This window comes from Gadus chalcogrammus, chromosome 22 (genome assembly GCF_026213295.1).
Source record: "Gadus chalcogrammus isolate NIFS_2021 chromosome 22, NIFS_Gcha_1.0, whole genome shotgun sequence".
Taxonomy (NCBI): Eukaryota; Metazoa; Chordata; class Actinopteri; order Gadiformes; family Gadidae; genus Gadus; species Gadus chalcogrammus.
The window spans coordinates 19,328,883-19,353,772 of record NC_079433.1 but is presented as its reverse complement, the minus strand read 5'-3'; the positions used below and the strand labels follow the sequence as shown (position 1 = coordinate 19,353,772).

Sequence of the window (24,890 nt, the reverse complement as noted above, 5' to 3'; positions counted from 1 at the left end):
CTGTCCCTGTTCCACGGGCCCTTTATAAAGATCTGCTTTGTAAACATACATATAGCTTTGTAAAGACGCAGGACTGCCCTAATGCTGTAGAAAATCATTCTAAACCGTTTGTATTTATTACAAAAATAACAATAAAAAAGTGTGTTACTCACCTGTTTCTTGGTTGTGCGATTTATTTGCTGTATTTATGCATGTTTCATGCACTTATCGAAGAGAAATCCGATATATCGCCATGCATCGTCACTGTTATAACCTCATCAAATGATTATGTCATTTTGTTTCTATTAAATGAGGCAATCACTAGATATTCATGTATTTTTTTTATTCATTTCATATGCAATCTATATCAATAAATTAACCATTTCATATGACACACAGTTGTTAGCAGGCTATTGTTAATAGCCTAACAATTCCACCCCCCCAAAAAGTAGTAAAAAGATGTTGCTTAAAATCACATGCCTTTAAAATGTCCCTTCCGGAAATGTGTATATTTCTTATTTACAAACATTTTCCAATGGGAAAAAAGTATACACTTATACAAAAACATATATATTAAATATATAAAGGACTAATGTGGAAGCAATGGAAGCAAAGGACTAATAAAAAGGGCAAACAAGCCATAAAAAAACAAACTACTTTTGGGGGTTTGTTCATAAGAAAATGGTTGAGCGTGACCTTAGTTCATGACCTCTGGGTGGCCGTAGTAGCTCTCCAGGTCCACGAAGATGTCGTTGGGGCTCCTGCAGCTGAGGTTGCAGAAGCAGGCCTGCACCCACATGACCTTCCAGGTGAGGCTGGAGCCGTTGGGGCAGAGGAACTCCACGTCGATGGTCTTGGACTTGTAGGGGCTGCAGCAGCGGTCGTCGGTGCACACGCCGCAGTACTTGGGCCGGTAGAGCCGCGTGCTGACGCAGCCCGAGATGGTGAAGTTGAAGGCCTGCTCCTCCCGGTAGATGTTCAGACACTTCTTTCCCGGCTGAGCGGGGAAGAGGAGGAGAGAGGCTAGACTGAGTGCTGAATGGAGAGGAGTGCTGTGGGCACGGGCTGATCGTGGACTTAAAGAGTGATTGACTGAAATGTCGACAGACTGATGTGTACGGTACTGTAAGTGCTACTGCTCAAGTACTGTAATCAAGTCCAACGTTCAATTAGCTGGTACTTCATTATGAGTCATTATTCATTATTATAAGTACTATTTCCCTGGGGATGGCACTTCACTCACTGAGGAGACGAGTGGTTTTGATGATGAATTATATTGTGTATCAAGCCCTATCAAGAAAATGTGTGCTTGCAGACCACTGATCGTTTGGAAGCCATCACTAGACATACTCAATACTTAATAGGCATCAAAATCGTATTCTCTCCATAAAGTTCATTGTTGTGAACTGGATGTGCCTACAGGCCCCACCTTGATGTGTTTGGTGATGTCCACTTCACAGGGCCTCAGGTTACACAGGCGGGACTCCTTGACCATCTCACAGCGCTGGTTGGCGTTGGAGACGCGGAGGGACAGGCCGCGGCCACACGTCTGGGAGCACGGTCCCCAGGCCGTGGTCTGGGGGATGCAGTTGTTCTGATGCCAGCTCATGCTCTGCGCCGGGGCTGCTGGGGGGGGGGGGGGGGACAGAGAGACCATGGCAGTGTGACGGGCTTGACTCACAGTACTATGTGGACACTGTGGCTTATCGTTTATCATGGTCAATGTGAGTCCATACATGCTACACATAATTGCTACTTAGACTTTATTGAGCTGCTTGAGTTGTAGGCATTTTCTTTATTTTATCGACATGCTGCTACATTTTATTGATGTACCTATACATATGACTTATTAATAGTATTTTTACGTGAGAGACAAATGCACTTTGGACACTTTTGGAATGCACTCAGGCCTTCAGACCCTGTTGTGGTTTTCCTCAATCTGTTCTGGTGTTTCTGCTGTTGAGTCAGGAGAGTCCTCCTTCTTCACGTCATATTGTTCTTCCTTCTCTGCCTGTCTCCATTACTGGCTCATAAACAGGAGAGCGGAGAGAACCTGGAGCCAGTGGGACTCCTTTGTTGTTCAAAAACAACAAAGGAGACATCAAAAAACATCAAAAAGCTTTGATGTTTTTACAGAAACGATACCCCACACACATACACAAACACACACACATGTACGCATGCACACATACACACACACACACACACACACACACACACACGCACGCGCGCACGCACGCACACGCACGCGCGCGAGCACACACACACACACACACACACACACACACACACACACACACACACACACACACACACACACACACACACACACACACAAAAACGTGCACGCACGCGCACACACACATAACCACCCTAACATTGTAATCCTTCTCGACTGACTAACTATTTACAGACACACACACACACAAACACACACACACACACACACACACCCTGACATTGTTATCCTTCTCGACTGACTTACTATTCACTGAAACAGGTCATGTTAAAGTCAGACATTGTCAAACACTGCTGAAATATTTTTCTTAACTCGTTTAAGTTGGGAAACTGCAACAAACATCTTGTAAATCTTTGTCGAATACAGAATATAAAATATGACACCTTAGAAGTGAAAACCTTGAATATAATCATATCATACATATTATTATCATTCAACAAAACAAAGCAATCTGACAAAAGCCTTGACATCTGTGAAGCATTTAGTCGTGCAACTAGGGGCTGGGAACCAGGGAAACCGCAGAAGAGAGAAACAGAGACACCACCAACAACACCAAGTCAATGTGTTACAGTGACAGGGATAATATGTTACGGGGTTGTGGTAAGGCTTTAATATGTAATGGTGTTTATGTGGTACGTTTTTAATATATTATAGTGTTTACGTGGTAAGGTTTTAATATGAAATGGTGTTGATGTTGTAAGGTTTTAATATGTAACCGTGTTTATGCGCTAAGGTTTTAATATGTCATCGTGATCATCGTGGTCCACTTGTTTCAATGTGTTATTGTTGTACAGTGTTCCAGTTTGTCCTCATAGCTCCGCTCCACCCCAGCACACTAGAGGAATCCCAAACGCCAGCCCACCAGCACATTGGAAGAATGGAACGCTCTTCATTTATGGGTGGGGCTAAGTGCTGTGAAGGGTTTCACTGTTTTGCATAAGCCACTCCCACTTCCTACAATCAGACTTTAAGGGGGGGGGGGGGGGCATTGATGTATCAGGGGGGGCATGGATGTATCTGGGGGGGGGGCATGGATGTATCGGGGGGGGCATGGATGTATCGGGGGGGGCATGGATGTATGGGGGGGGGGGGGGGGGGGGGCATTGATGTATCAGGGGGGGCATGGATGTATCTGGGGGGGGGGCATGAATGTATCGGGGGGGGCATGGATGTATCGGGGGGGGCATGGATGTATCGGGGGGGGGGGGGCATGGATGTATCGGGGGGGGGCATGGATGTATCGGGGGGGGGGGCATGGATGTATCGGGGGGGGCATGGATGTATCGGGGGGGGCATGGATGTATCGGGGGTGGGGGCATGGATGTATCGGGGGGGGCATGGATGTATCGGGGGGGGGGGCATGGATGTATCGGGGGGGGCATGGATGTATCAGGGGGAGAATACCTACCCTCCAAGGCGTGGCGGGGGGTGGTCTTGCGCCCCCTCCTGGGCTCGTCACAGATCCAGCGCTCGCAGCACTGGCCACGCACCTTGACCCTGCGCGGGGTGAGGCACCAGACGCGGGGCGGCTGGGAGTCGGTGCAGCGCGGCACGCAGCCGATGGCCCCGTTCACGCACACACACTGGTACTTACAGCTGGGCTGGAAGCTCTGGCCGTTGCGGTAGATCACCCCGTCGTGCTCGCACCCCGTGCCCACCATGTCTGGGGGGGGGGGGGGGGCAAACACACATGCACCCACAGACACACACACATGCACGCGCATGAGCACACGCACACACATGAGCACACGCAGAAATGCAAATGTATGCAGAACCACAAACAAACAGAAATACGTGCACACGCAGACACACACACACACACACACACACACACACACACACACACACACACACACACACACACACACACACACACACACACACACACACACACACACACACAGACACACACACACACACACACACACACACACACACACACACGCACACACACACACACACAGGGTGGATGGTTTAAAAGCAATCACGAACTCCAACAACTAAACAATGAAGCTTTTAAATGATTGTGATAATTGCACGACATGTGCTTTGACTTAAAACAATGCTGTCCTATTAAAAGGGTGGGATTATTGCTAAACATGTGTTTTTCTAATGAGTTATTATACAGACTGCACAATATGGTACGAACTGAGAGATATTATCTGAATTCATTCTGCTTATTTTTTTAATCTGTGGTGGTTTCACGGATGGGTTCGTATCTTAAGTTATCTCAAGCAGGCTGCCGTTGTGCGTCACTCCGTTGCAGGTTTGTAATCATCATCTCATGTTTGTGTTTTTCTTTTTTGTCGTCGGCGATGGACACTTACATGCACACAATCCTTGTTCGTACCTCGGCGCGCCCGAGCTGTAGTCGCAGTACAGGCCCTTGTGGTAGTCGCAGGTGTCCGCCTCGTTGCACGACTCGCCGACCTGCCGTGCGCACGCCTTGCAGCAGTCGCAGCCGTCCACCAGCAGGCTGACCCCCGTCGGGCACGCGGGCGGTGTCTGGGGACAGTCGCATGGCCACGTGCAGAACTGCGTGCGGTTGTACGGTTCCATCGTCGTCATGGAGACGGTGGCGGAGGGCGGCATGGCGGTGGCGTTCTGGGAGGTGGTCTGTGGAGGAGGAGGACGAGGGGGGTGAGGGGGGCGGTCAAGTGTTTGAGGGCATTGGCAGCACACACACACACACTCTCTCACATGCACGCACGCACACACACACACACACACACACACACACATACACACACACACACACACACACACACACACACACACACACACACACACACACACACACACACACACACACACACAGACACACACACGCACACACACCAAACACACACACATTTTCAATCTGTATTTAAAATTTGTCTCTTCTCTCTCTCTCTCTCTCTCTCTCTCTTTTTTTCTCTCTCTCAATCTCTCTCTCTCTCTCTCTCTCTCTCTCTCTCTCTCTCTCTCTCTCTCTCTCTCTCTCTCTCTCTCTCTCTCTCTCTCTCTATATATATATATATATATATATATATATATATGGTTATGCCTAGCTCAAGCTCTATATCTAGATAAAGTGCTATGTCTGTCTCTAAATATCTTGTATATGTACGTCTTTTTCTCCATCCATATCTACAGTTATCAAGAGATAACTGATCCAAGATCAAAGCATTTTAGTACTGCAATAAATTGAGCAAGAGTAATCTGAGAGAAGCGGAGCCAAAGTGTGTATGTGTGATTTGGCAACGTCTGAGTGTGCATGTGCGCGTATGCATGTGTTTGGAAGCAGCCCATGGTGATAATCTCCTAACGCCAATGTCAATGTCTGGTTTAATCTGAACAAAATACTGGCAGCCTCCCACTGATTAGTAAGCAGCAGTAGAAATAAGTGCTTACTATATATGTAACAGACACACAAAGGTCTGCCAACAAAAACAGTTTGCCCAATTTAAGATACTTCTTACAAGCGTCAGGGAGTGTTTGCCAAGATCACAAAACAGATAGCTGGTAAGTGCGTCAGAACCGATGCGGTCCCTAAACCAGCCACCAGGGGACGGTGAACCCCACGACACTAGTCCCTTGGTGGATTCTGGACAGGAGCGTTGCCTCAAGTCCTTATAAAGTAAATGGGCCTATGACATCATCCGAGTCACTTATTTTTAGGAAAAACTAACAGAAACCTACATTCCAAAGGGTCAACAACAGTTTGTTATGAGAACACACTCAAAACAAGCCAGAAGAGTGTCCTGATTTTTATGCCTAACTTTGGAACTGATTGTTTGATTTGGATCCAAACGACCCCTGCCTTTTGGCAAATAAAGTAAGATAGGCCTAAACCTCCAAGGTATAACATATTGTGTCGTTATCGTTTCAGAGCATTAGATCGCTTTGTTATAAACCAAACTATTAACAGCTTGCTGCTATGATGACGTTATGATGTTTACGTTGATTGGAGCCGGCTTCCAATCCACTGCACTCTTAAAAGGAGGAGAAAGCGAGGAGCCACCAGGGTCAGACATGCACACCAAGAGAAGCCCTGTCTGTCCCAAAGCCACAGATAGCACGAAACTCACACATATGTGCATCGTCTTACTAATAATGTCAAAGGACAATTCCATATGCTATTTAAATATATATAGTATATATATTTTTATTTATCATATGTTTATATTATACAATATATATTTTAATAATATATATTGTATGTGTGTATATATATATATATATATATATATATATATATATATATATATATATATATATATATATATATATATATATATATATATATATATATATATATATAAATCAATTCCACATGCTATCTATATATTTAAATAGTAAATTGAATTTATATTGATATATATATATTGAAACTTTTTCATCACACAAAAAACAGAACTAGAGAAGAACAAAACGATGGCGTTGTGAAACAACCGACGGACAGCGGCGACAGAAGTAGGCCTAAAGCCCAATGCATAATTCCAAGCATACGTTTACCCACAAGCGATTCCTCAAATCTCCACAAGATGGCAGTAATATGCGAATTATATCCATCGTGAGACCCTAATGGGACACTGCGAGGCTGCCAGCAGCACACAGTTGCAAATGGCTAAATCAAATCCCAAACTTAGTTCTCTTACTTGGTCCGATAAACACCTGACTATTAACAGCTGAATTAGTCCAATAATGTGATTCCGTGCGTAAAAACGAACAGGTCACCATTAAAGTGTTCGCAGTTCATTGAATTTGTTTCTTTCAATTCAACCATGACGAAATATGCATTTTACCCGGAATCATATTCAACATCTGAAGCAGCTCCCTCGACTCACCTGATGAAACCCGGTTTCTAACAGAATCCACAACAGGAGCCAACTCATCACTGACCAGGAATGGACTATACATTGGATCCAGAATCAGTCCCGTTTCAGGACGAAAACACGTCGTTCTCCGCAGGTCTTGTGCATCATTCAGCCTCCGCTGTCATCCCTCCACCTTCTCTCCCTCCACTGGGCCTGCTGGCCGCTGGCTGCCGCTCATATTAACAAGTCCTCGCTGACGTCAGGTCCCGGGAAGAGCTTCGCATACTTGAGGCAGTGTTCGGTTTCGTCTCTCCTTCCGATCCACTTTCACCCGATTTTTTTTTTTTTTTTTTTTTTCCATACCGCGCGTTTGAAGTCGGCCCTGAAAACATTTTCAGCCACGTTGGTTTAGGCGTGTCTTCATCAAACGATATTTATTAGAGAGTGCAGATATCCCTCCCGCCATCATCTCATCTCAATCACAAGTTAACTATGGAAGCATGGGGTGGTACCTCTGCTGGGATGAGTTATCTGAAGAGAAGATATACAATGCTGCCTTGTGTTTTAAGAAGATGACGCTGATGATGATGGAAGGGTCTAACGATCCCTTCTGGATAAATGTTTTCCACGAGGGCAAGTCGTTTCAGTTTGCATGGTTTGCAGATGTTGAGTTTAATTAACAATGATGTCAGCATTCCGAGCTGGATGACACATTGGCCCATGCGAACACCACCAGAAAATGTTTTTAATCAGACATTGCCAACAGAGAGCGTTTGGTTAAAGCGGTTTTGGATAAACCAGATTAATTCTAGAGAGGGACAGCCCGAGCTTTTTAAGGGCCCTGCGCATTATTTGACGTGCCAACATCTCTTTAGCATTTAAAGAGCCTAAGCCACGCCCCTTTGGCTATCTCCCATGGGAACTTATTTCTGAAAAAAATATGCACGGTAGTAAATGGTGAGAGGCACAAATTGTGCCTCTCCGTCCGTTTGAATTGTGCTGCGAATAACATGTAAGTTGTGTGTCAATTTTGCAAGTCACGAAAGTTGGTCGTGAAACAGTTAGGTAACCTTTGGATTTGTGTGTACTGTAACCGCTCAGTGCACTAACCTCTCTCGTCTCCCACAATACACACCTTACCAACACCAACATGTGTCTTACCTGGTGGGTTTAATCCAGCGACTCCTGCTGCTTTATTCCGCCGGGAAGCGAAACAAAGAGCAGCTTCCTTGTGTAGGCTACATCTCGGTAGGCTACGTAGCGTGCGGGCATCATAATGTTAGCTTCAGCAGCTCTGGGAAACTCGTGGAGAGAGAGAAAGTCTGAAAAAAGTTATGCTGTAATTGACATGTCTTCTGCGAGTGTCTTTCTAATTACGTTTTCTCACAGTCATTTACTTAAACAATTTCATGACAAACTGTGACTTTCTTCACATGTCAAATTAATGCTGTTGACAGACAGCGTATTTGTAATCATGGCGTGATTCAAACGGGATCAAAGATGATGGGTCGCTCACCGCTGACCACGGTACACATGGTTTTACTCCGAAATAAGGTCTCACAGGAAATAGAACAAAATAAAACTCATGTTTTGGAGGGAGAGGCGTCCTTCCCAGGCTGAGCCCTTCTGATTTTCCACCGAAGGAGACTTTTATCCTGGCCGGATCAGTTCTCACCCTCGGCATCCATTTCATAAATCCTTCCCCCCGCCGCCCTGGACCACCTGACCCCTGTAGCCTGCAGCATGTTGACCGTAGCCCCCCGTCTCCAGTTCTAATCCCTAACCCCCAAGGAAGTAGAACCACCATGGTACACACAGGTCCCCCCTAGCTCTCTGCTGCTAGAAGTTGAGAACATGCAGGGGGGAGGAAAATAGCTAATACATTTCTTTGTTGCTACAAACCGTGTTCATTCCCACATCTGCCATTGGTTTGTTGCTAAGGGCCTCGCTCCCTGAAGCGTGGGACGGCGCCTGGATACAGGTTGGCCTGAGATGACCATCAACGCGGTGTGCTGTTGTCTGCCAAGTTGTGATTGGGAGTTTCTCTTGAGGGGGACGTGTGATGCACGCAAGGAATACAATTGAAGTGAAATTAGATTGAACTTGACCCCAACCGGGAAATATGGAAGATGACCGACGTGTAAATATTGAGCTGATCCCAAACATCAGGGTGCCGAGTGTTAACACAAAGATGAGGCTTTGTTGGATGTTGTCAGGGACGATTTCCACTGATCAGTGTTTCATACTGACATGAAGAGGAAATCCACGACACAAGTCTTCAGAGAATGAGCACAGGTTAGGTTTTGTTTGGGTGCTCGAGTGTGTTCACCTTATTGAAGCAGTGAGGTCAGTTAATGTGAGTTTGAGTACACATACCTACACATACACACACACGCACACGCAAACGCATAAGCACAGACACAGACACACACACACACACATCACAGCTGAAGAGTCACACATCTCACTCTTTATTTTAAATATAAGCGAGCACCCGTAATGGCAGAATGAGATCCACATCGTTCTGGATTGGCCTGAATGTCTCCACCATCTGAGCTCACGTCCGTGACTAGATTTCAGGTCCAAATGAAAACCCCCTCCTCCTCATTGAATCCCTCCACTTAATACACGAGGGCCTTGAAGTTAATGTTTTGGAAATCGCCCGGCCAGTTGGGTCAAGTGCAGTCGCTGATCCTGCTCTGGACGGAGCGAGGAGTCTGTGGCTCCAGCCTAGACCTAACAAGTACTGAGGGGAGGCAGAAGAAAACTCAAGGTTCCAGCAAAATCCTTTAAAGAACTGAACCTTTTCTCACACTTTATTATATAGTTATTTATTAAGGTTTATATTCCAAATAATACAATAATACTATTGTTAATAGTCCTCACACACACACACCCATGTAGGTACGCAGGCGCACGGTTTCACGTTTTGTTCCGATCTCAAAGCGTAGAGGTCACCGACTACGTGCTGAAAGTATCACAATATATTTCCAAAACCATGAAAGTAAATGTATGCATTCAAACTCAACTACCCAATATGTATAACACAAGGATGTGTGTGTGTATGTGTATGTGTGTGTGTGTGTATGTGTTTGCGTGTGTGTATGATAGAGAGAAAGTGGGAGAGAAGAAGAGAGAGTGTGTGTGTGTGTGTGTGTGTGTGTGTGTGTGTGTGTGTGTGTGTGTGTGTGTGTGTGTGTGTGTGTGTGTGTGTGTGTGTGTGTGTGTGTGTGTGTGTGTGTGTGTGTGTTGTGTATGTATGATAGAGAGAAAGAGGGAGAGAAGAAGAGAGAGTGTATTTGTGTGTGTGTGTGTGTGTGTGTGTGTGTGTGTGTGTGTGTGTGTGTGTGTGTGTGTGTGTGTGTGTGTGTGTGTGTGTGTGTGTGTGTGTGTGTGTGTGTGCCTGTGGGCCAAAAAAAGAGCAGGAGGACCCGTGGAGGTTCTGCTCTTAGGGCCGGTCCAGTAATTAGACCAGCTTTATATAGCTGTGGTTTGGGCCTCAGTCACTACACACAGTACATCTGCTCTAGTCCACTTGTCGGAAATCTCCCACAGCTAGGCTCCTATCTAGCGCCCATGGGCTGCTTCCACTGTGTACCCCTTATGTCCCCTTAAGTTAGGTCCCTTTTGAGTTGATCTGAGGTAAATAACTTTTGAGGCTCCTCTGCCCATTTTTCCGATGACTGGATGGAATTTGTTCGTGGAAGATCACAATATTTATATTCCGATGTTTATAAAGGAATTAGTCGAAACAAGACATGCGTAATGGAGGCAATTGTTGATAATTGACTCATAAATTGCGTGTTATCTTATGGCTGATGGGTTGCGCAACCCCATAAACGTTCCTCTCTTATCGGTAAAAGGTCCCTGGAGAGAGCGATACGCCGTATACATTTTCCAGTCCTTTGTATGTTTGGACAAATGGAAATTGCTAATGCCCTATCCAAACATCTTGCCTGAGTCACCTCCCTGCCAAACACAACTGTTATTGAGAGTCCCGGACCAGCGGCTCCATTCCTCTGGAGCTGTGCCAACGCCCTCGGACCAGCGGCCTCGGTATTTGGTGTCACTTTAAAAACAGAATTCAGAACAAACAACACATTTTTCATTTGCACAAGCGTGTGAAGAAACGATTGGACACTGGCCGAATCTTTCTTAACCTCGTACATAATTGAGTCTTAACTGTTTTTCTAGGATACGGTTGTTTTTTAACAGTGTTTTTTAATAGTATTTGGTTCTTATCGTTTTTATCAGAACTAGAGTTTCCACCATTTATTTGTTACCAGCATTCATAGTGTTGATCAGCAGAGAAATAGTCCGCCAAAGACGTTGACGTCGCTTAGCAACCGAGGACGCTGCGGTTGATAAGTCACCGGACTTCTTGCGGAGTGATACAATGGTGAATTTTCTAAAAGATATTCACTGCTGGAAGTTTTGAAGGCCCATCCAAGTGAAGGGAGCGTTCCACACCATTGAGAAGAGCCGTGTAATAAATAACGATATTAACATCCATTATTCGATATTCTTCGTGACTCAGACTATTCTTCTATTCGACGATCGTTGCCCATCCCCAATAGAAATACATGGTTAAACTTAGATTTAAAAAGCAATAATTGCATGACTTGACAAGTTTTGAAGCTTGAGTCCGAGTCAAGTCTGAAGTCTTTTGGGTGGAGTCGCAATTAAGTCTGAAGTCACCGTTTGTGCGACTCGAGTCAGGAGTCTCAGACTCGAGTCCCCATCTCTGGGAGACCCTGGTTGATAATGTACCAAATTTCCGAGCATTTAATATATGGTAATAACATTTTGCACATAATGTTACAACGTAAGCCTGTTACATATAATGTTACAACGTAACATTTTGTAACACCTATTACGTTATGAAGCAAGCATAATGATTTTTTGGACATGTCCTTCGCATTTTTGCCACATTTGTATATCAGTTCATTTCACATATAACAAACACTGGGACAATGTAGTTTATTTCTGTCTTTAAGTTAGAAAAGAGGGAGTGGAAGGACGGGATCCTATAATGTTCAGCTAAATGGAGACTTTTTCTATATACGTATGCAGCTGTGAACTCATTTATTGTAATTTATTGTATGATGTTTACTTTTTTATAATAAGACCTATATTTTAGCGTTCACAACTAATTACTCTGAAAAGAAGTTCCAACATTGAAATATTTTTGAACCATTCTGAGGACAAAAGGCAACAGGCTGATTGCTAGACATGCAAAGGCAGACCGAAGCGTCATCAACACACTACTGGCCTGAGGCCTGCTATTATATTTCTCAATGGTTCTTTTTTTAAGAACCATTGAGAACCATTCCGTCTGTCATCTCCATCGGCCTCCCCTTCTACCCTTCCGTGTCTCTATTAGTCATACTTGGCCCTCTGTCGTTCAGACGGGGTGACATGGATTTGAACCTTAAGTACCATGGTTAAATCGAAGCTTTCCCCAGAGTCAAAGACCTGAGCTTTACCGTTGAAAAACAGTTTGCACATGTCGGCCAAGGCATGTGGGGTGTGTGTATATTGTATATGTTGGCGGCGGGCCAGCAAGGATGAAACTATGTCAGTGTGGAGAGATAGGAGACCGGAGAGAAAATAAGAAAATGAGAGAGAGAAAGAGAGAGAGAGAGAGAAAGAAATGTAGAAGTTGGAGTTGGAGTTGGAGAAGGGGCGCAAAGTGATTTTGTTAGTGTCGTAATGTTCAAGTGTGTGCATGTTAGCGAAGCATTGAGGTGGGCAACTATGGGTTTGGGTGCACATGCACACACACACGCACACACACACACACACACACACACACACACACACACACACACACACACACACACACACACACACACACACACACACACAAACACACACATAGACACACACACACACACACACACACACACAGAAACACACACACACACACACACACACACACACACACACACACACACACACACACACACACACACAAACACACGCACACACGTAGACACACACACACACACACACACACACACACACACAAACACACACACACACACACACACACACACACACACACACACACACACACACACACACACACACACACACACACACACACACACACACACACACACACACACACACACACACACACACACACAGATCTCCCTCTTTATTAAAATATCAGACAGAACCTGTGATGTATGCCCTGGATAGCCACTGGCTTCACTTTCAAGGAGCGGTGACGCTCAGACAAAGGAAGAGATTCTCATGCCGCTTGATCCGATCCCCTTCTGCCTCGGCAACCCATTCTAAGACCACTATCCATCGAAGAAATTTTTTTTTTATTATTATGCAAGCCTGAGTATACAATTCCCACCACCTATCCAGTAAAAGGCAGGTCAGCAGCAGTAGTCTTAATGCAAACCATATGTTTCCCTCATATAATTACAACCGTAAAATAACCACGCCATTTACTGTCGGGCCAAGTTCATCCGAGAGAAACAAAGTGGTTGTAGAGAAGTGTCCCACAGATGAACGGATGGCTTGCAGACATGAATGTCATTTCTTGCATGGATGTGCCCGGCCAAGTGCCGGAATGCCTCCTCTCAGAGGGAGTTATCTTGTCTTTGGGTTGCCATCACTAAGGAGTTCGCCCTGGGGTCTCTGTGAGGAGTTTTCAATTAGATGGCAATACAAGGCCTGAGAGGTGGCGTAAGGATAACCTGATGGAGTTCTGACGATGTTTAATCGGACTCACTGGAGCTTGACGACTTTGAGACATAGATGATATATTCCTGAACACGGACAGCAAAGGTCCCTCTTTGTAAGTAGACAATTCAACTGTTGCGATGAACTGGGTTGGTGTTCTATGCCGCTTTTCCACTGCATGGTACCAGCTCGACACGACTCGACTCGACTCGACTCAGCTCGCCTTTTTTGCGTTTCCACCGCGATCTAGTACCTCAAGTGGCTGCTTTTTCTAGTACCGCCTCGCTCTAGGTTCCAAGCGGCTGAGCCGATGCTAAAAGGTGACGTCGGCAGACGGCCGGCCACTGATTGGCCAGAGAGTGTGACAAAGTCACGAGAGCGACATGGCAACCATGCTGGTAACGATAGAACAGCCATAGTAGCGCCGCAGCCAACATATTCCACTTCTTCAACATGCCAGCTAATAATACGAACACGAATACCATCGCATCGATGTTCTCCATTGTTGTTATGTGGGTTCTGTCCATGTGTGGGTTACGTAGGTGTTGTTTGCGTCGCGTACAAAAATACGTCACGGCCCTTTCGCGCAGACGACCCCGCCCACGTCCCGGAGGTACTATTTGCGGTGGAAAAGCACCCGCGCTGCTACCGTGTCGAGTCGTGTCGAGTCGTGTCGTGTCGAGTCGAGCTACATGTGCGGTGGAAAAGTGGCATTAGATACATGGACCAATCCTTTCATAAGATAGTGAATACACAGTCAATAGCCCGTGTCAGGATGGTGTTCCTGTCTTAATGAATTGGCAGAAGATGGCATCTCCAATGAGGCACCAAATATCATATTTCTAAAGATGGGATTGAGAAGAAATAATTGGAACATCAAGCCGAGAGGTATACGGGATCATTCAATGATCTGTCCCTAAACACCACTCATCAGCTCTGAACTCCGATTCCAGACCCGTTTTCACACTGAACATACGGAGCCATCACGGCTGTCAGGAGGACTTTCTCCAAAGGGAGCTTATAAAAGAGGGGTTTTGCCACTGAGGTCATGCTGTGAAGATTGTGCAGAAAACCAAAACCGGCTTCTCGAAACCTCTCGATAGTTTATTCAATTTCAAGCTCAAAGAACTCCCCACGGACCAGAGCAGCGACTACCTCACTGTTATACTTAGTTTCCTTTTCATCTGACATCCGTCGTTGACTTTATGTGAGATGACTGGAAACCATATAGGAAGTCATAAAGTTACACACAGCTCTCTGACCTAAGCCGCTCGGTGGATGATGTAGGGGGTCAACGAGAGCCCACTGGTAGACGTTTCAAACACACTCCAGCCGCAGGGTGCTCAGGTTATTGCTCGATGAATCATGACACACGGGGCCCTGCTATATGTCACACGACTTGCCACATCACGTCTTTCACTTTTTCCTTACCCTGTTCCAGTCAATGATTTGTGGTACAATGTCATTATTTCGAGACCACATTTGTAACGTTGTATCCTGTTATACACGATCAAGAATCCACAGGACCAGCTATCAGTAATGTTCGAGGGGGGAGCTATGTTTGACAGTACAAACTGGTGATCACTTAAGGCTGAGAACCTTCAACAGGGATGACAAGGTGAATTCCAGTCAAGAACACGAGCAGGAGTGGAAGGAATGTGGTATGAGGAGGACTATCATATTCCATGTGTCCACTGACTGTTTAGTTAACAGTGGGGTGGGAGTGTGCATCTGCCTCCCCCTGTCACAGAACATGAGAAAGATACATTCATTTGCTGCAACTTCTTGTTTGCACCGTGCTTAACAGTTCATGTTAAACTTGGGTTTTTGACACAATGAAAGAATAGGGAGAGGTTTAGGTTCTGAGGATTGGTATGTTGATGGCTACGTCGGTAAAAGGGTTTAAGTCTGGTCTCCCGACTAATGTTGCATCATGTCCTGACAAATACACAAAGCATCTGTTTTCCTAACCTCTTTTTCTTTTCAAATATGGCAAGTGGCACAAAGTAACGCCTGAATAAAAGAAAGACAACAGACAAATTTATATTAATATTCAAATATTAAAGGACGATATGTAATATTCTAGGCCTAATTCTATTACTTTACGTACACCTGCCATAGAAATGCTGACAGGACCTGGCAAGCCCAAGGAGCCATCCATAACATTGCTACTCTAGCTCAACAACTAGGCCGATATAAGCCTCTGAAACTATCTGTCAGACTGGGCTTTCTTCACATTGTAACTCTTCCCAGCAGCTATAGCCTCAACAACTGTTTATGCTAGTAGCTGTAGCTATGGGTACAAGATCAAATATAGGGATTTTTTGTTGGAGACATCCATTATTTCGAAAATACATAAAGTACTGTTAAATCCTAAACCAACGTATGTATACATTTACCTAGGCTCATGTAAACTTAAATTTCCCATCTATAGATGTTGTAAGTTATAACTGCTATACTCAGCAAAAAACATATTGTCAGTACAAAGAAGAATATTCCTATTATAAAATGAAAACATGGAAATTGGCGTGGACAGTCCTTGTAGAGTCTCAGCTACACATCATGTGTAGCTGAGACTGTACAAGGACTGTCCACGAGTTAGACTGAATGAGTTATGCCTGCAGTGATGGTGTCTGCATAATCTGGGGTGGTCTGAAACAATTGATGTTGTGCTCATGCAGGCGAGGCGAAGCAGAGAGCATATTTATACATATTGTGTACTTCATATATGCACGTTTATCCTAGACCCAGGACATTTATGAATACATGCAACATAAACAGTATACATTAACAGTGCCTATCTTTACAAATCTACAACCCTCAATTTTTTACACATTTCAGTGGGGTGTTTATGTATTTGTGTCTGAACCCATAAATCTGGCAGGTATGTGGAGTTTATGTCAGTGGTATTCGTATCCTGGATCCAGGATGTATATGTGTGCAACTTAAACAAAAATACTCTTGAGCTGCAGCAGAACGTGAGTTTAAGACCTCAGTCCTGAGCTGCGTGGGGCGCATATCTCTGGGTGTCAGCACCCACACATCTGGTGGGCTGCAGGCCCAGACACGCAGCCATGGCTCCAGCGCCAGGGGACCGTGGAGGGGAGAACGTTAACCCAGGCAGGTAACACTTCTCAGAAGTGTCTCTGGAATATGCCAGAGTTAGGAAGATGAATGCTTGACGACGGCGGGGTAGACCAGTGGCTTGTGGAGACCTGAGCGCGAGAGAGAGACACCTTCATGTGTGATAGAGGTGGTGTCGAGTGTGTTCAGACATGCTAGGGTTTAGTGCGTTGTTCCTCCGAACGTGCAACTGTTTCACTTATGAAACTGGATCATCTTCCTTTGAGGATAAACATGTATTTAGAAATACACCCATCATCTATCTATTTAGTAACAATGAATAACCCCATATTGAAACTCAAACATATCCAAACATTACCCCCATCGTATCTTTATCCAACAACCCCTTAAGGTAAGAGATGCTTACAGCATACACACCCAAAGAGTCGCCGCCAGGTCCGGCTCCAAAGCCGCTCACCTTACATGGGTCTAAAACAGGCGAGCGGGGGAGACGGGGGAGACGGGGGAGACGGGGGAGATGGGGGAGATGGTGGGGGAAGGTGGGGGGGATGGGATAAACTTTCACAGGTGCGCACCGTAAACAAATATTGCACAAAACAGCCGTAATGAGCGGGTTATAGAGGCTGACGCAGCGCCTAAACGCCCGCCTCCCAGAGGGCCCCTTGAGTCCGGAGCTCAGCGGTCAGTGGTCATTACACGGTCCAGGCCTGGGGCTCGCTGGCACACGGCAACCCATAGTTACCCTGGTACCCGGGCCCCAGGCCTGGTATTATCCCCACCGTGTGTAGAGTGGACAGTAGTTTGGAGGATGGAGATTTATGTATATATATATATGTGTGTGTATGTGTGTTTGTATATATGTGTGTGTGTATTTGTGTGTGTGTATATATGTGTGTGTGTGTGTGTGTGTGTGTGTGCTTGTATATATATGTGTGTGTGTATATATGTGTGTGTTTGTGTGTGTGTGTATATATGTGTGTGTGTGTGTGTGTGTGTGTGTGTGTGTGTGTGTGTGTGTGTGTGTGTGTGTGTGTGTGTGTGTGTGTGTGTGTGTGTGTGTGTGTGTGTGTGTGTGTGTGTGTGTGTGTGTGTGTGTGTGTGTGAGTGAGTTTGTGTGTGTGTGTGTGTGTATGTCTCTGTAGGTATGGATATCCAGGTGGCCCGGGCTCCCCACTGTAATCATGTAGTACACAGCAGGTAATCCTCCCCTATAAGTGACTTTCCCCTCATTGCAGTGCAGCACATCTTCAGGGACGCCCCCCCACTGTTCAATTCAAGAACCCCCCCCCACCCCACACACACACACACACACACACACACACACACACACACACACACACACACACACACACACACACACACTCCCGAATCAAAGCAGCCCCTAATGGTTGTTATGTTATGGAAAACGCAGACCTCGGTTTTACCCTGAGACATTATGCTGTCACTGGTCGTTAAGTCTTTGGCTTTTTTTCAGACGCAGAGAAAAGTGTTACTGTCTGTTTAGTAAAAGCAAACAACTTTATGAGTTCGGGGGGAAAGGATTAAAACGCTCTCCATCCCGCAGTCGAGCAGCAGCTCTACCGCGGGCTGGCGGACGCCCGCACGTGGCCGCGCATCGCAGAGCGCTTGGTGCGTGTCGCGCGCGGTTTGCCGTCAGTTCAGTGATGTCATTACTGAGAGCAAAAGTTTCCAAAGTGGTCAAAAAGGGGAATAAATAAAGTGTGAGTCGTTTGTAATTAAGTGCTCCTTGTGGACGCACTAATGGTTGAAATCTGGGATATAAAACAAGAAAGTCTGCAATTCAAGACGATGTATTCAAGCAAGTATTTGTTTTGTAAACCAAACGCTTCTAAAGTGTTGAAATACTACATTACTTATCTCCAAGCCAAGTGTGCTACCACATGTCCTACAGACTCTAATTGTGGCCCCGGGCTTCCCCTGTCACCCTACTCACACTGGTTTGTTCCTATGATATAACCAGTCCTGCTGGCGTAAGGGTGGTCAGTGTGTCAATGTTGCCCACAGAAAATATCACCACAATGGACCGTCTAGCGGTTTTGTGTGTTTGACTCCCAGCCGAAAGCTCCATGTTCAAACCCTAATGTCTGCAATCTACAGGCAGGCATCCCTGCAGGCACCCCCCCCCCACACACACACACACACACACATCTGACCACTAATAACCGGTTTCTAAGAATTGCACTGCAAGCTGCTTTTGATAAAACTGCTTACTGCTTATGAGTGCTCAGCTAAATTGAAAATAGTTCAACGGAAATACATTGGGCTTTATTATAAAGAGAACTTTTGCACAACCAAGTCGAGGTTGCAAAACATTGTGTAGTCAGAGCCTAAATTAAGCTCAAAAAGTGAGGAACACTATCATGGAGACTAAGAGCCAAGCTAGTTAGGACCACCTAGCTAGGAAGCACGGCACACCGAGAGATACCTAGCACAGCCACCAGATAACCTGCAGGGAGAGTCAACAGCTAATGGCCGATAGTTCCGGCATTACACCCGCACATTCAATGCCTATCCAGTAAGACTAATTTCATTCAGTGAGGACATTATTATTCAACTGACTGGCAGCCCTACTGTACCTCACACAATAATAAAAAAATCTCATTCGTGTCCACGAATAGAGATTATCCAGCCGAGTGGGTCTGCCTCTGAGCTTTGAGGAGAGCAGGGTTCAGGAAGGCCGCGGTGGTGCCGGGGCTGATGGCTAACGCAGATGTTGGTCCATTTCACAGAAGCTTTGTCGGGGAAGACGCAATAACCATTGCCAGACATGAGGCATTAAATGGCTTGTGACTGACTGTTGGGTCCTATTCTGTACATGGAATAGGACATCTGTAGCTCCACACTTCCAGATCTACGCATTCGCTAAAAAATGAAAATGTGCACGTGCACACACGCACACATACGAGCACACACACGCACACACACGCAGACACACAAATACACATCAATATGGACTCATATCCTCTGTGTTATACCCACACACATGCAGAAATACACACACACACACACACACACACACACACACACACACACACACACACACACACACACACACACACACACACACACACACACACACACACACACACACACACACACACACACACACACACACACGTGCATTGTTTCTCCCAGCTCTGTGTGGATGCGTGTGGTTTCAGTGAGGGGCTGGTGGGTCAGCCTAGGACAGCTCTGTATTGTGATACTGCTCATTTCAGCCGGCCACAGCGAGCTGAGGTGGTGCACAGTGGCAGTCCCTTTGTTTCCGGGCAGAGGAGAAACTGTGGAACAAAAACAAAAACAGTCAACGTGTCCCGCCATCCTCCTGCACCAGGAAAGCCCCAAGCCATACGACTCCCAATATATATATTCACAACACAGAGTTGGATGAAAGGAATGCTTCAAAGCTAGTCATTTAGTAATTTTAGACGGAGGGCGTGGGACTCGGTTATCCTTGAAGTGTGTGAGCGCAGCCGTGGTACGGCAGCACGGAAGCACTGCTCTGGCCTTGCTGTCAGCAGCACTGGTCAGCCACACACAAGACATCTGGTAGGGGAGGGGGGACCAGGAGAGGGAGGGAGGGGGGGGGGAGGGGGAGGGAAGTGACAGAAGGGGAGGAGGGAGAAAGAGAGGGAGGGAGAGAGAGAGAGAGAAAGGGATAGAGAGAGAAGGGGAAAGGGAGAAAGAGAGGGAGGGAGAGAGAGAAGGGGATAGAGAGAGAAGGGGAAAGGGAGAAAGAGAGGGAGGGAGAGAAGGAGAGACAGAAGGGGTAAAGGGAGAAATAGAGGGAGGGAGAGAGGGAGAGTGGGGGGATGGAAGAGGGAATAGAGATAGAGAGAGTGAGCAAGTGGGAGAGAGAGAGGGAAGAATGTGAGAGGGAGATGGAGGGAGAGTGTGAGGAACAGGAGGGGGAAGAGAATAAGGGGTGAGTCAGAGAGGAAGAGACAGGGAAGGGAGAGAGATGGAAAGAGAGCGAGAGAGAGAGGTAAAAGAGAGGGCAAGAGGAGGGAGAGAGAGAAAGGATGAGAGAGATAGCACGTACTGTTTAAGGCGGAAGCAAGAGCATAAAAATCACCACTACCACTACCAAGGCCAACATCATAGATGGGCCGAGACGGAACAAGAACAACATCTCCTTTAAAACCGTCAGATATAAATCATCATGGCGCCCATGCCGGTAAAATGCTTCAGTCAGCCAAATGTCAACTCCATTAGCCCCTATAGCCCGCGCTCACACATGCTCTTGCCCTTTTATGAGAGTTTGCAAGAATGAAGACTTGTCACAACTGCCCCGTCTCGTAACTATCTGGTGTAGGAAACTGTGGAGGAAATCAGTTATTCCTGAGTAATGGTGGGCTGTACGGGATTATAGTCATAGTATTAGTTACAGTTAGGGTTAAATAGTGTCACAGCAAAGCCACCTGTTCTGCACGATTCTAGTCACTTATAGTTTTAAAAAAGAAAAGGAAAACCTAGAAGCTATACTTTGTAGTCGCTTTACTGGGTTTCTCGAACACAAACTAAATGTCTATGCGTAATAGAAAAGCCTTGCCTTCCGTTGCGGCTAATGAAACAGGTGGATAAAGCTAATGCTAATAGCACACTCGGCACCAAACTTTTGCAAACTATGATGGATTCCGTGAAATCCGATATCTTTGGGATAATTGACTCTTTTGTCCCGTCTCCGCTCTGAGATCTCTTTTCTGTCCGACAAGAAATGAAGGACCCGTGACAGCCACTGCAGGAGGACTAGACAGCACGCGCAAACTATGCTAGGGTCGGAACTAGCCGCTACTAGCAGCTACTATGTGCCTGCCACATGACCTGCCAGGTCATTTGGCAGGCATGCCACGTGACCCCTTCCCGATGTTAAAGGTATTTGTTTTATTTGTCTACCTGTGTGTCAGCCAGGTCTTCCAACATTGGATTGATGGCCTACTCATACAATGCTACTTTGCTGGTTTGTTTAGTACTGAGCACCACTCCTTATCTGCTAACCTGTTCATATGGCCTTAATTAAAGAGAACAACAAGGGGTATGTGGACAATAATTTTGCAACTGGAACTGCAGGGGCATTATCAATCCTATCAAACGCAGTTTGATAGGATTGTATAGTGCTACACAATCTCCATCACTTGGGTGCCCAGATAATTTATTTCCATGAAACTCATTTTAAAGTCTCAGATCAGTCAAGATTAAAATGTAGCTGGATTGGCCAAGTATATCATTCTTCATTTCAATGTAAATATAGAGGAGTGGCCATTATACCGCACAAGTCAATTCCTTGTTTATGCCCTAATGTGATTGCAGACCCTAATGGGAGGTACTTTATTGTTACTGTTGAACTTTATAACACTCGGGTACTTCTGGTAAATGTATATGGTCCAAATTGTGATGATTTTATCTTTGTTCTCCACTCTACCAGACATGCCCTCACATTCCCTTATTTTAGGAGGGGACTTTAACTGTTGGCTGGATCCTAAACTAGATTGCTGATCTACCTGAAAGTCCCCACCTTCGAGAGAAGTGGATCCAGTCCTTTAAGGACCAATTTGCCATTTCTGACATTTGGCGTATTTTCAATCCCGCTGATAAAGAATATTCTTTTTTTTTCAAATGTCAATCACACTTTTATTCGTATCGATTATTTTCTAGTGGATAATAACATTCTCCCATGTGTTTAGTCTATTTCGCATAACCCAATAGTAATATCTGAACATGCCCCAGTAACTATGGACGTATATTTTCATGGACTAAATAATGGCCGTGCTCCATGGCGTTTCAATAACCATTTACTTTCAAATTATGACTTTGTAGAATGTATTTCAAAACAAATAGACTTCTTTATAAATAATTTCCCACATACAATGTTGGAAATGCCCAGAACTGGATGGCTATTCTGCCGAATTTTACAGGAAGTATATACATAGACTAGCCCCAATTCTAAATTGCATGTTTAATGACTCATTAGAATCTCTAAAATGACCAGAAACTCTTAACCAGGCCTCAATCTCCCTTATTTTGAAAAAGAATAAGGTTCCACTCTCCTGCGCCTCATGTCATCCCATCAGCTTTCTGAATGTAGATATTTTGTTATTATCAAAACTTCTGGCTCTGCGTCTTGAGGCTGTAACGCCAATTATTCTCTCCCCGGATCAAACTGTTTTAATTAGAAATAGAAATTCCTTTTTTAATTTAAGGAGATTATTCAACACAATTTATAACCCATCTACCACCCCGGTTTCAGAAGCAGTGATATCACTGGATGCTGAAAAGGCTTTTTTAAGCTACTCTATTCCTCTCCTCAGGCCTCAGTAAGGACAAATAATATTCTGTCAGAATGCTTCCCTCTACATAGGTCCACTAGACAGGGTGTCCCCCTTACCCCCCTTTTATTCTCCATTGCTATTGAGCCCCTTGCAATAGGCTCTGTGCACTAGAACCCGGAAGTCAACTGACGGTGTCGGCATTCTAGTTTCCGGTCTACTTACTGACTCAGTCCATAGCGTGAACATGTCTGGATTTTTCTAGATGTCTCCAAGACCTACCGACAATAAATGTTGACGATGTTCACCACATTGTTGGTGCTAGTTCCCTTGCACCTACAAGCAAGCGGGAAAAAGGATTTAAGCTCTATATTTCGAGTTATTTGCATAACTTTGAGGGGAGGTAACAGACTACCGGCTTTTTAGTGAACATTTGTTAGCGACAACATTTTCTTCTGTTTTTAAAACACTTAACTGTCCGTTGTTGTACTAACTGTACTAACGTGTGTCCATTTTTTAGTGTCTAGCAAAGATAAGGGAACATCGGAGGTGATTATCAGAGCATTGTGCCACAGGTCCATGAAGAAATCAGAGAAGCCTCACAGCTTGAGTGTATGTTAAAGCTAGCGATAAACCAACCGTTATAAACAAACCGTTATACGCCTGTTTCTTTTATAACAGTGTCCGTGGGGGGATTTAGCTGAGGTCATATGTTTAATCAAATAATCAATGCAAACATAAAAAAAATACAAATTAAAAAAAACAGTACAAATGTAGGTACACACAAGCGCACTTTCCTCGTCAGCCACCACAACACGCAGAAAGCTCCAGCCGAGAGCGCCCACCACGGCCCCAACACAGTGCAGGCACGCGAGCCGCACACAGACACAAACACACCAGCTTCACATTGCCTCAAACTCAACTAAAATGTCTCTTTTTGTATAGCACTGTAGTGCTCACGGTCAACACACACTGTACTAGTAGCACTGTACTCATGGTCTAAGACCATCGGAACGGGTAGCTCAGGCTCTTCGGGGTCGGAGCAAGGCTCGGGACTCGCCGGTCTCTCTCTACGCTCCCACACACCAGCCCGTGTTTGCCTCGCGATGAAGTTGTTCCAGTTGAACAAAGAATGCACTGAGTTGGGCAAAAGGACCCGTAACCCTTTTCCAGTTGATGTGATCAACTTGTTGTCGAAATGCCGACTGCACACCTTCGTGTGGTTGGTGACTTCAAACCCCGTCCTCCTGATCTGTATCCACTGCGCCCGTGTGACGTGCATTGAGGCTGAGTTTTTTGGGAAGCGGTGGAAACTTAAAAAGCCATTATACCGGCTGGAAGCTGAGCACAACGGTATACAGCAGTGTTGGTTTGATCCGCCTTCAATCCGTTGAAGATTGTGAAGTTTTCTAACATTAAATTTCCGTTGTTTGGTTGGGTTTTCCATCTTTTTACTATTTATAGTTGCCGTGGTAACTGATACGGGAAGTAGACCGGAAACTAGTATGCCGACACCTGGCGACACCGGATGTTCGCTTCTAGAGTTGTGCACAGAGCCTATAGCCCTTCACTCTAACACTCAAATTACTGGAACAGGCAGGAATGGCTCTGAACAAAGGGTCTCACTCATAGACCGCGGAACGTGTTTGAACAAGGGGGGGCCACAATCGCAAGAGGGGGTCACCAACATTTTAGGTCCGACATTATCCATAGCCAAGGCTATGCACGGTATACGAGAACACGCACGTAATGCCATCAGTCACGTCAGCCAGCACAGAACAGCGCAGAATAAAATGCACT

General features: G+C 45.5%; 1 protein-coding gene across 2 annotated transcripts; it reads right to left on the bottom strand.

The window, feature by feature from the left end:
* Window positions 1-147: 147 nt before the first annotated feature.
* ccn4a (cellular communication network factor 4a) lies at window positions 148-7,814 on the bottom strand. 2 transcript variants are annotated; one of them, XM_056582386.1, is made up of 5 exons: window positions 7,048-7,814; window positions 4,546-4,834; window positions 3,627-3,881; window positions 1,409-1,605; window positions 148-976 (listed from the first exon to the last, which is right to left on the bottom strand). In XM_056582386.1, exons 1-5 carry the CDS (start codon window positions 7,093-7,095, stop codon window positions 677-679), a joined length of 1,089 nt encoding a protein of 362 aa, XP_056438361.1. In that variant the 5' UTR covers window positions 7,096-7,814; the 3' UTR covers window positions 148-676. The 2 variants fall into 2 exon arrangements, with proteins under 2 accessions (XP_056438361.1, XP_056438362.1); XM_056582387.1 differs by having other exon boundaries at window positions 1,409-1,602; window positions 7,048-7,812.
* Window positions 7,815-24,890: the final 17,076 nt, after the last annotated feature.

Coding starts and splice junctions, on each gene's coding strand:
- ccn4a (XM_056582386.1), bottom strand. CDS start 7,095: ATGAGTTGGCTCCTGTTGTGGATTCTGTTAGAAACCGGGTTTCATCAG. Junction 4,835..7,047: donor TAGAAACCGGGTTTCATCAG/GTGAGTCGAGGG, acceptor CCTCCTCCACAG/ACCACCTCCCAGAACGCCAC. Junction 977..1,408: donor ACATCACCAAACACATCAAG/GTGGGGCCTGTA, acceptor TTCCCCGCTCAG/CCGGGAAAGAAGTGTCTGAA.